General features: G+C 34.5%; 3 protein-coding genes across 10 annotated transcripts in view; 1 reads left to right on the plus strand and 2 right to left on the minus strand.

Moving 5' to 3' along the window:
• fry (Protein furry) overlaps positions 1-6,062 on the minus strand; it is a 35,562-nt gene extending 29,500 nt beyond the window's left edge. For 4 of the 8 annotated variants that reach the window (XM_067355948.1, XM_067355949.1, XM_067355947.1 and 1 more), the window contains exons 1-11: positions 3,767-4,153; positions 3,474-3,600; positions 2,565-2,856; positions 2,078-2,149; positions 1,956-1,997; positions 1,343-1,519; positions 1,096-1,280; positions 836-1,035; positions 553-762; positions 264-471; positions 36-173 (exon numbers count right to left, since the gene is read on the minus strand). In XM_067355948.1, coding sequence (XP_067212049.1) covers positions 36-173; positions 264-471; positions 553-762; positions 836-1,035; positions 1,096-1,280; positions 1,343-1,519; positions 1,956-1,997; positions 2,078-2,120 — 1,203 coding nt within the window. In that variant the 5' untranslated portion in view covers positions 2,121-2,149; positions 2,565-2,856; positions 3,474-3,600; positions 3,767-4,153. Of the gene's footprint in view, positions 1-35; positions 174-263; positions 472-552; positions 763-835; positions 1,036-1,095; positions 1,281-1,342; positions 1,520-1,955; positions 1,998-2,077; positions 2,150-2,564; positions 2,857-3,473; positions 3,601-3,766; positions 4,572-4,672; positions 4,719-5,103; positions 5,293-5,646 lie in introns of those variants that run through there. The other 4 variants (XM_067355943.1, XM_067355950.1, XM_067355944.1 and 1 more) reach the window with 4 other exon arrangements.
• Positions 6,063-6,873: 811 nt separating this feature from the next.
• On the plus strand, positions 6,874-10,483 carry sesB (stress-sensitive B). Its single transcript, XM_012372562.2, has 4 exons — positions 6,874-7,173; positions 8,593-8,854; positions 9,140-9,374; positions 9,470-10,483. The coding sequence occupies exons 1-4, from the start codon at positions 7,011-7,013 to the stop codon at positions 9,710-9,712; spliced, it is 903 nt and encodes a 300-aa protein (XP_012227985.1). The 5' UTR covers positions 6,874-7,010; the 3' UTR covers positions 9,713-10,483.
• A 400-nt stretch (positions 10,484-10,883) lies between these two features.
• Positions 10,884-12,405, minus strand: LOC105675462 (vesicle transport protein GOT1B). The gene is made up of 5 exons (XM_012372649.2): positions 12,265-12,405; positions 11,951-12,179; positions 11,749-11,840; positions 11,497-11,675; positions 10,884-11,423 (listed from the first exon to the last, which is right to left on the minus strand). The coding sequence occupies exons 2-5, from the start codon at positions 11,973-11,975 to the stop codon at positions 11,297-11,299; spliced, it is 423 nt and encodes a 140-aa protein (XP_012228072.1). The 5' UTR covers positions 11,976-12,179; positions 12,265-12,405; the 3' UTR covers positions 10,884-11,296.
• Positions 12,406-12,435: the final 30 nt, after the last annotated feature.

The following is a 12,435-nucleotide window of genomic DNA, read 5'->3' on the forward strand; positions in this document are numbered from 1 at the left end:
GCAAAAATTATAAATTTGTACTCTTCGATACTTACAGCAGCAACAGGAACAAGTATCTCGACGAAGAGGCCGGCTAAAGCATGCTTAACATCTTTATCTTTGACTTCTAAGAAATATTGAGCGCATTCTTGCATGAATTGAAACGATGCTTCAAATTCTTCTATTGGCACCATCTAAAAATTCACACACACAATACATAAATCCAAAAAATGCATAAATAAAAAAATAAAATATATATAAATAATTGAGAATAAAATAATTACCTTAACTCGGAAAAATTTCATTCCCATCAATAAGGAAATGATACTCTGCGTGGTATGAGGGCCTGGTTCTTTAGCTCGTAATTCTTTCAGTTCTACCATAAAACGTTTTCTCACTGACATGAATCTAGATTGCGCCAAAACTCCGATTACTTCAGCATAAAGATCAGCAATGATATGAATATTAGCTGCATTTGGTTCGTTTTGTATGCTAAAAGTAAATACAAATTGATTAGGTTTTATTTACATCTCTTTTGTGTTATTTGTAAGTTGTCATATTTTTACTGCTTACCCTTCTCTATATTTAAAATGTTTAAAAGCAATATTTTCTATGTAAGTTACTAAATCTTCATGTCCAGGATGAAATGGTAATTGACGCAAAACCTCAATCAGCATTAGACAAAATATAAATTCAACAGCAAGATCTCTGCGCTCTTGCAAGAGGTCTCCTTCGCTTCTTTCCACTGTTTCTACACTTCCTGATACTATTGTATACATAATGCTAAAATGATATAATTTGATATAATATAATTGATATTTATAAGATGTGCTAATTTTTTTATTTCTTTTCCTACCTTTTTCCTTTTTGATCTTCTTTTCCAGGAGCAGGTTTCTTTTGATCACCGCCTTGATCTATGAGTTGACGTTCGTACCAATTGAAGAGAGCTTTCAATATTGACGGCAAACAGTGCTCGGCAACTGAACCGAAGGCCGACAAAAGTTGATCAAATTGTGGATCTTCTCCTCGTTGTAAAACTTTTGATAATTGTTTTTCCTAAAATTAATATATTATAGCAATATTATTGCTTTAACAATTGCTTACATGATTACTTACATGTTCAGTCATAACGGCTTCCATTTTCTTCTCCGCCTGCGATGTAAATTCTGCAAACAGAATACGCATCACGTACTCTCCCGGTCTTAGATCCATGTCTCCTATTTGTTGCGCCTTCACTGTCTCCTTCTGAGCACCCCAAGGCAGCACCACGGTTATCGCGCTGACTCTACTTGAACTTGACTCTAAAAAATGATGCAAATATTGATATGTATTTTGATATCATCGTTGGAATTTGTAAACTTACCATTACCAGATACCGATGTACTGGCAGTATAAATACTGACAGCATCACTGCTTTCTCCCTGCGTAGTTCCATGAACTGTAAGAAGCTCTTGCATAGGTTCAAGAGCAGTTTGCGATGTTGATTCCACTGCTCCCTCATGTAATCCCTCACTATGTGTTGCCCTTGGTTCTAAGGCTTCTGCAAAAATACAATATAAGCTTGCACTTTTGATCCATGATAAATCCATTCTCACATATTTTAAGCTGCTTTGACACACTATAATATATAAAAATATATATATATATTTATTTTTTTGCTATTTCTTATTCTTTTAATTTCTTTTATAAATCAATTTTAATAATTAATTTTAAAAGCTATTAAATATTTTGTTTAGTTATTACTTGTTACTCAAATAATCACACAATGCAAATATATCCTTGGTTGAATAAAATAATAGATAAACCACATGTTAACTAAATAACTAAAAAATAACCTTGATCTATAATATGACAGATGCCTAGAACGAATGCTAACTTAATTATATCACACACAAGCTTAGCATCCAACTTTATATAATTATACGTTAAGAATGAAACATATATATATGTAAATCATCAATAAAATGATAATTTACCTGTCTGGGACTCATTTCCCGCATTAGGTTGAGTTTCTGCACCTAAAATAAATAAAATATCTATTAGAGACATAAAATCATTAATTTCTAAATTGATAATCGCGTATAGAATTTTAGCTAACCTTCAGTCATGATGCTGATTTTTGCCTCTTCTTCAGGCAACATTTATATATTGAATATCATGATAATTACATCTAAAACAACGATGTCATTACTAGACTTTATTGTTAGACTTAAAATAATATTGATATAACTATTGACCATCCAAAAAAGTTATTTATTTAACATTATCTTGTCATTGAATTACTACATAACTACATATTTACTACATAAAAGTACGCTTTATCTAATGGATAAAGGCATATATGTGTATAATCAATTAAATACATTGCAAAGAATAAAAATTTCTACTTGTAGTAATAACAATTTGTAGACCGTGTAACGTAACGTTACAATGTAAATCTCAAATGAGAGAGTTATATCGCGGTACAAACTAGAATAATTACATAGGTCAATTGTCTAATTAATGCGCAGCGATGAAAATACGGAGCCATAACCTGGAGTACGTCAACTCGTCACAAGGCGAAGTAAAATAGCAGAAATACTTACTCTAAATTCGCGCGAATGCCACTGACGTTTCCTCGATCTCGTATTCATTCGCTTGCACGACGAAATGTGATATTTCGTCATAAAAAAGAACGGGATTTAATGCATCGTCTGACAAGTCGAGATTCCGGTACAACTCGTATCTTTACGTCGCCTTCGTCTTGTTTCTTCGTCTTTTCCATACATTTTTTTATGCATTGCCCACCGTCTATTAGTGTGCTACCACTAGATAGCGTTGAATCTGCTTCGTGCGTTCTAGCTTGTCAAATACTATACCAACAGAGTTTCTCGCGCCCTGACAATTTGAATGATAAAAAATAGTAAATTATTTGTCAGATTAAATAACAAACAGATAATAGCAGAAAATTTTAAATACAAATAATGTAACATATTCTTTTGTATTTATGTGAAAATTCTTAATTACATAGCATATCACACATATAAATATACATATAAACGTAATTTAAATTTTAATATTGCAATTGATAATTTGCAATTAATAAAAAATTATCTTATTAAAAAGTATATTAGAAATTTGCAACATTATCTATAAAATAATCGATTACTAATCAAATAAATTGAAATAAATAGTTTGAAACGTGTTAAATGTAATATTTCAAGAAAAATATGTGCTGCTAAGCTGTTGATGCATGTCATAGTTATTTTTAAGCATTTATTTTTATGTGAATATATGTGAATAAATCAAAGTAACATGTTTTGCTGTAACGTTTCAATGCAACAAAAAGAAGATGATTCTATTATCCATATTATGTATTATGTCAAGTTCAAAACATAGAAATTTGTTATAAAATTTTCTGCGTCTTGCGTATAAAATACTCAAACATTACATAAAAGATCGTTTAAGGCACGCATTCGTGTATTTCTATTTAAATATTGTCTACATATACGTACAGCTTAATCAGGGACAGCCAACGAATTGAACGCAATCGACTGGTTCATCTTAAAGGCACAGCCATGAATCGATTTTCATAAATCTAAATTCTTAATTCTATAACGGTGAAATACATTTTGATCCTATCTGTAAAAACAAATTTTGTAAAAATAAAAGTTTCTTTATAAAAATATAATTTGTTAAACTGCTAATAAATAGTTTATAAAAGCAAATTATTAAATATGTAAAAAATTTGTTAGTTTTTTAATAATAATTAAAATTAATAAAGATTGACATACTAGGCTTGACTTACGTAATAAAGATATGAATTGTTTCGAGATTAGTTGAAAACAAATCACGAAATATTATAGACATTTGTGCACTGCTTTGATCGCGTCTCATTATGCACGCTCAAATTGCGAAGTTCAAAAAGTTTGAGTGACGACATTTTCCATTTTTCGACACCACGTGCCGTCCAAGTGACGTTTTGCAATCTCAGGCTTGCAATGACAGTAAAGCTGACTGCAAATACTCCTTAGGTGCATTGACCATTCATCGAGAAAATGCTTTACACGATTACGCAGTCGCAGGCAGCAGTCTATATCAAGGTCATCACTTAATCCAACGTGACATTCGACTCTCCAAGCCCGGGTCCGATATCTAAGCCTGATAACGCCAGCGTATGTTGCATTCTTATGAACTACACGCATAAATATATATCGTAGATACTTCGTTGAAATCTTATCGCCCGACTTCCTCGTTTTAGCTCGACAGACGAAAGATTCATATCGTATAATGATTACAATATCTCGAGATGTTTTTGAAAAATTCTGATTGTTAAAGAACTTTCTTTCTTCATTTAAAATATATATGTCGACAATTATTTTCAAATTAAAATTAATTTTCTGTTTATCATATTTTTACTATCAGAGAGAAAAATGCATTAATCTAGCTAATCATTTCAGACTAACAAATAAAGCTGTAATAAAAATACAGCTATAACAAATAAATATTATATTATTGTCAATTCTTAATGTTGAAATATATTTCAAAAATTTATGATAATTGTTTATTATATTGTGAAATACTCGAGCTATCACGTGATAATAAATTTATGTAGTGATACTCGAGTTATCACGTGATAATATATTTATGTAGTGATAATGTAGATTTAATGTGTATTAAAGACTTTATACAAAATAAAACAAGTATACATTACCGTCTATAATTTGTTTCCTTGAAGTACTTATTTTGAATTCATGATACTGTGAATTATTATGACTATTAGTAAAATATTACAGAGAGATGTTTACATATGTCGACATATTTTATAAAAACTTATAATTGTCAAAATATTTTAAAATTATGATAACATAGGTGTTAAAGACTTATATAAGATAATGACACAATACATACACGTCACGCCTATAATTTCTATCCTTGAAATATTTTAAATTTATGATAATGCAAATGGTTAAAGCTATTAGACTAATAAATTGATGTTTTATTTTTGTCTAATTTTTGTTTACAATTTTTATTTCACTTTTTCTTCTGTTTTATTTTTGTATTATTTGTTTTGAAAGGGTATTGAATACTATCATCAACTTTGCGTGTGTGTAAAAACTTCGAAAATAATAGTTATTTACCTACCTACTATAATGTCGTACGTGCTTTCTCATTCTGTTTTTTTTTTCATTTCTACTTCGTCATTGAAAAATCACATAGTACTCATTGCACGATAAAAATGTTCAACCATCCAATGCTAAACCGGAAGACCACAGGATAAACGTCAGCCATGATTAAATATTAAGAGGGCAAATGGGACCCTCATAACTCAAGCTGTAAATAGACAAGTATGAATGGATAACAAAACATTGTTATTAAGTTAATTTCATTCAGTTCCACCTTACTTTAATAAAAACTTCATGTGTAAACTATTTTTCGTGCCAAGAATTTAATATCAAGAGGCAACGAGTGAAAATCCTAACAAACGCTAACCTCTCTCAACATTGTCAAATCTAAATCGACTCCAATTTATCAAAGAATCTAACCCTAAAGTAATTTTTCCTTAAGTTATCTTGTATTTTTTGTTATACACTTTAACATAAGGACAATGTGTCAAGTGTAAGTCAAATCACAATCAAGATGCAATCAAACTCGGGCTCGAGTCGAAAGGTCGAAGTGTATACGTACTTCGCGGTTTTATACAGAGATCGATCGCCGTCGGTGTTACACGCATACGAGTCAGCTGAACGCTTCGTAATCAGCATCGACGAGAGTCTGTAGTATACCGTGCGTGTAGGCGAGGGACAGCTGATTTTAGCATGATCTATTCCGCGCAAGGTTTGTCGCGCGCGCACGTTTATCCGCGCGTGCACGCGTGCTCTTCTCATAGATGTATATAAATACACTCTCCTTTTGACGTTATTCCATTGAACTCTGGCGCGATTCTCCGCAACGCGATGGCAGAGAGCCAGGGTTACGCAAGTGATGCGTCCCGTTGACCTCCTTCTTCGGAAGAGAATTGACCTTGCGTCTTGTTCTTCACAAGATCGCGCAGGCCCGCCACCCCTAATACTTACAATCCTTACACGATTGCCTTGCGCCTTGAACATAGATGAAGACTCGCTCGAAGAGAGATATTCGTATAACTTTGCGCGGTTACATTGCTATAATCAATCATTTATAAATTAATTTGACATAATAGTTAAATGATAAAGATTTAAGCTTTTTAGAATCTCATAATTATAAAAGAACAAAAGTATTAAATTAATTTATGTTCTGATATTTTAACTAAATAAAATTTCTATTGTTAACATATCGCAATATTTTATTATGATATTATCATATTTCTATAATTAAAGTTCCGCTAAAATTTCTGCTTTAATAAATCGATCGATATATTTGTAGATCAAAATCTAGGAATCTGTAACATTATATTTTATTTTATTTCCAAATTATTCGAAGAATATTGAAGATTATTCAATAAAATATTCTTTCTTCTAAAAACAAGTATAAATATTCGTGTACAATCGTCGTACTTTTGTTAAATATATTTCGTCAATTTTCCCGCCATCATTTGTAATTCCTAATATTCAAGAAACTAAACGTGGCTACGATAGGTGCGTTGTAACCGGATATGACGTCCGTGGCGCGAGAAGCAGTGGCATTCGAATACTGTATTCGCGACGTCTCGCGGACAGATCAACCGTGAAAATCAACGCAGCACGTCGGCCAAGAATTCGACCGTGAAGGGAAAAGGTCACGAATTCGGGCGGAAGCGTGACCGCGAGTGTCACGGAGATGTCACGGTCCTCGAGGCGGTGACATCGTGGCGCGGCGTGTGCGTTACTGTGGCAGCAGTTTTACTAGCTGCGCAGAGTGACACACGTGACCTGCGCGGCTATTCTTAGCGGAGGTCCGTTCGTCGCAACAGACGGACACTGTCTCGATCACTCGTCGTCCGGCGCGCGTCCGTAACGTTAAAGTCGCCAGGAGTCTCCTCTCTCCTTTACGTTTAACCCGTATATCACACCACACGTACTCAACACCTCACGATGTCTGGACTCGCGGATCCTGTGGCGTTCGCCAAAGATTTTATAGCCGGTGGTGTGGCCGCGGCGATCTCCAAGACCGCCGTCGCGCCCATCGAGCGTGTCAAGTTGTTGCTGCAGGTACAGCACATCTCGAAGCAGATCGCCGAGGATCAGCGTTACAAGGGTAAGTGCATGTCTATCTCTCTTTTCTTTGTTCTGAGTTCCTAGAGTCGTGCAGGAAGTGTTGGGGCTACGTTACGACGGTGCTACAGCAAGGACGATATGACGCGATAGTGCACACTGCTACATCGTGACGAATACGCCTCGATAGCTCGGTGTACCGTTAACGCGCGTGCGACACGGCGGAATGCGTGAATGGCAAACCGCCCGCGAAGCATGTGACAGCAGCAAGTAATCTTGAACGTGTCATTGTTCAAGGGTCTGCGAAGTCACAAACCATGTTCATTAGAGGGAGAAGAGGAGACGGCCGTTATGTAATGCCGTTAGAGCATTAACATTTGAGGCGCCTCGTGCCCACACGCGCACCAGCGCGCGTATCCGTGCGAGATATTTCGCGCATTTATGTAACGAAGGTCGGAGTTTCGGCGAGAGACTTACATAACTTTGGCCACGCCGAGATCGTATATAGCTGGAAAAGTCACTCTTCACCGCGGTCGTCCCCTCGATGGATCGATATTTTAATAAAATGCATCGTCCTGAGCCAGATGGCAGCGCGTGGCTTCTCTTCTCGCTCTTACGCTTTTACGCTCGCGAAAACCCCCCGATCGATGACGATGCGGTCCAACATGGCTGCCCATGTCGACCACGAGACCAAATTCTTCTGTCTGCTTCCACGCGTCACAAACTCGCGTCGTCCATTAAGGTCTTGCTGATTCATCTATGCCGAGTAAAAGATGCATTATCGGTTTCGATACTTAATGCTTAGGGAGATATCACCATTCATGAAGATCGCAATACTTCAGATATTTAATGAGTACATACGAGAATAGGTCTCGTGCCGATTGCTCACGATAAAACTATGATAACTGCAAAGATTTCGTAATTTATCAATTCACCACGATCATTATTGTTAGAGATATGTTTTTGATGTACGCACTTATCTTTCAGATTGTAAAATTAAGCTATAAAATAAGTTTTTAAGTGAAGTTGGCAATTAGACGATATATACCTATGCGATTAGTAGGTTATTTTTTGATGCAACGTTTAAAACGTTTAAAACACTATTCAAAAGTCTAGTCTTTATGCACAGAATTTTCAGAATTATAATTTTTTTATTTATAGATTTTTTCTCTTTTCAGCTTGTATGATTAACAAGTTTAATTAAATATAATCTTTATAAATCTCTCATGTTATCTTCAACATTATTATTCTAACTACACTTGAATTTTGCTTATCTATGAATTATTAATATTAACAAAATTATAAGAAGTTTTAATATTGTATATCTTTCTTCCTATTTTTACTCCCGACTGTTGCTAACTGTAGGTTGTTATTTGTAATTTGAAACATTAAAATGTAAAATTTGAAACACTAAAAATACATTTTGTGTATTCATATTTTCATGTGTACTATTTATTTTCAGGTATGATTGATTGTTTTGTCCGTATCCCACGTGAACAAGGATTCCTTAGTTACTGGCGTGGTAACTTTGCAAACGTCATCAGATATTTCCCAACACAGGCTCTGAACTTTGCCTTCAAGGATAAGTACAAGCAGGTATTCCTTGGTGGTGTTGACAAAAACACTCAATTTTTCCGTTATTTCCTTGGAAATCTTGCATCTGGTGGTGCTGCTGGAGCCACATCTCTATGCTTTGTCTATCCACTTGACTTTGCCAGAACCAGGTAAGATTCTTGAAGTATTTCATTTAACGTCTAATATATATTATGCAGAAATTAGCAAGCAACAGGAAAATTTACGAATAAATGTAATTTTATTTGAAATTTCAATAATATATTTGAACATATTCTATAAAATATATTTCAATAATATATTTGAACATATTATATAAAATATATTACTATTTATTTGTTAATAAATATATTTGCAAGTTTTGTAACAAAACTAAAAATTTCAATCATCAATAATGTTATTGATTGCATTGTCATATTCTTTTTTTATTTCCCTAGGTTGGCTGCTGACGTAGGCAAAGCTGGTGGTGAGCGTGAGTTTACAGGATTGGGTAACTGCTTAGCTAAAATTTTCAAGACTGACGGTCTCATCGGTCTTTACCGTGGATTCGGTGTGTCGGTACAGGGTATTATCATTTACCGTGCATCGTACTTCGGTTTCTATGACACTGCCCGTGGTATGCTGCCAGACCCTAAGAAGACTCCCTTCCTCGTTTCTTGGGGTATTGCCCAGGTAAGAAGATGATTTTAGACAATTGTATTTTTATAAACTCGTACAACTTTACTACACGAATTGTTTCACTTATAAAATGTTTAAATTTATTACAGGCTGTAACTACTGTCGCGGGTATTGTATCTTATCCCTTTGACACAGTACGTAGACGTATGATGATGCAGTCTGGTCGTGCCAAGTCCGACATCCTCTACAAAAACACTCTTCACTGTTGGGCTACTATTCGCAAGACGGAAGGTACTAGTGCCTTCTTCAAGGGCGCGTTCTCTAACGTCCTCCGTGGTACTGGTGGTGCGCTTGTACTCGTGTTGTACGATGAAATCAAGAACCTTCTTTAAAAAACTAAAACAATCCTCATCACATTACTTTCACAATCACAAACATCATCAATATTCACACCATCCGATTTGATAGCGATTCCCAAAAGCCGATAGACAGAAGAGACTTTACTGTCGGCTGTATAATCAAGTAATTCAGGCTGAGGATGTTGTTGGACGTAGCAGCTCGTAAAATGCATGAAACTCGGCAAAAAACTATAAACAAAAAAAAAAAGAACATAGAAGAGAATCTGCTTAACTTATTGCCGGATTCAGTATTTTCCCACAGCGGCTGACATTACGTATTTTCGTATTCCATTATATTGTGAAACTGACGAAGAGGCAACTAGAATCGCGAAAAAGGCATCGCGAACACCTGTTATCTGGAAAAAATGTTCCACACATGCAACGCTGAGTAAGTAGACCGGTTGGAATAATAAGTATCGAAAGTAATAATTGCCTAGAGAACAGAGAGTCAGCGCACGTGAAACCAGCGAGAGAGGGGGACGCGCGACGAAATGTCATCACGGCGATGGCGGGGCGCGTAGCCTGGGCCGCCCCCCGCCCTTATTCTCGGCCCGTTGTAGATAATTCATAATTCGTAATTAATTAACTATCATTTTAAAGGTACAGCCAGTCCGTTAAATTTTTTGATGGATAATAATTTAATTTCGCACTCCAAATAATTATGTGTAAGAAGAAAAGAGTTACTCAGAATGTATGCATCTAATCTGTTCATGTTAGGATGCATGCAGGGAAAGCAGCAAATCAATAAAACGATATAAAATTTCATATATTTGAAAATCTTTTTTCCTCCTGACATCATCAAGAATTAGAGAGAAAGCTAACTTTCTCATAGCAAATTTTTGAATCAAACTATCTCACTAACTTAATTGTTAGAAACAAATTTTAATAAATTAAGGTTGTAGACATTAAATATTCTTTTCGGTTAATTTAACTAAAATATTAATATGATATAAACTGTGACATACTTTTCCTATTTTAATAAATTAAGATTGTAGACATTAAATATTCTTTTCGGTTAATTTAACTAAAATATTAATATGATATAAACTGTGAAATACTTTTCCTACCGATATCGATTTCTGATTTCCGTGAAAATGTACAAAAAAAAACTAAAATTTCAATACATTGAATATATTCATTTTAGTATGCAAAACGTTTCATGACACATGTTGAAACATCCATTTATTTTGTCTCAAAACATTTATCATCCGATCAGGAAAAGGGTACGTTTTTGGCCATTATTTTTTTACTAATTAAATCAAAACTGAAGTGAAGAAAAATTATTTTCTGTTATCAAAATTTATGGAATGCTTGATACAACCGAGTAGTGTACCCTTGACTTAATCAGATGGAACGTACAAGTCATTTATGTAAACATATAAATATACTAGGCTTATTAATATTTTCTTATATTTAACATTCATAGAAAGTGAATTATTTTTAAATTTTTGTACAAAGATTTCTGCTTGACGACTGACGATATATTGAAACAGGAATGACAGAAAAAGAATATATGGAACATGACATACCATTATTTTATATACAGGTTGCAAGCAAATGTGTTGAATCACACAATCATCATACAGTCGTTCTATTAGAATCGCCCGCTATTATGTCCAAAATTCGACTAATGCCAGGCATATTCAATACAGTTCCCAATAAAGGCACCCTTCGTAGAAAATTTATTGCTACTGGTAGAAAACCACTAGAACAAAAGTGTAACAAATTAATTTTCCAAACATAACTCGCAAAACCTGTGAGTTTATTTAAGTACTTACCTGAACAACAATACAAAACCATAGGTTTCTAAAATCATTCCCACAATGGGCCAACCCATAAGTACTACAAAAACCCCTCCTAGAAATGAGGCGCTGGCTTTCATTTTATGCCTTTGAAAGAAGAAATTTAAAGTCCTCCATGGTCCGATTACACACGCAAGTCCTGCTATAAATAAGAGCTAAAAACAGCAATTTAAAAAATCAGTCTGGTGTAGGATTTATATAAACAAGTAACAAGAGCATAAATCTTACATTTCCAATGGCAAGTAAACCCTTATCAAAGAGTAACAGTACACCAAGAAACAAGAAGGAAATTCCAAATCCCGCGAGTCCCACTCCGATTTCTGAAACAGATTTTTTATAGTTAAATCAAAGGTATTTAATTGTTGTCACAGATATTTGCGAGCTTTTTGTTATAAGTCAATCGAGAAAGGTTTCAGATCTTTGTACTTACTCTGTGTATCCGTGATCTCAAACATTATTTACAGAGAATTTTCTCTTAGAGATGTGTTTCTTGTATTTGATGACTCGATTTGTTTGTGCGTGAGCGTGGAGAAACTTAACCTATATCCACGTCATTGGTTATGATACGGCATGAGTTCACTGTGCAATATTGAGCAGTTTCTCGTCGATTTTATTGCAAACGAGTACTTTTGTACTCGCCTTTTATACATGAAAAAATCCTTTGAAAACGAGTAAATGCATCAGATAAATGTTTTGACAGTCGATATCCTATACATGCATCTTTAAAAAATTGTGCAAAATTACTTTTAAAAAATCTGTTGGATGACTGGAGCCAATTGAAAGCTAAAGCCTTAATTTAAACATTATCTTGAATCTTGGTCATTCCGATTCGCTACAATTGGTCCCGACTGGAGTAAAGGTTTATCCAGAGATACTTGCATATAACCATGCATAATAGATATGCAAATTGTCACG

This window comes from Linepithema humile, chromosome 5, assembly GCF_040581485.1.
Source record: "Linepithema humile isolate Giens D197 chromosome 5, Lhum_UNIL_v1.0, whole genome shotgun sequence".
Lineage (NCBI taxonomy): Eukaryota > Metazoa > Arthropoda > Insecta > Hymenoptera > Formicidae > Linepithema > Linepithema humile.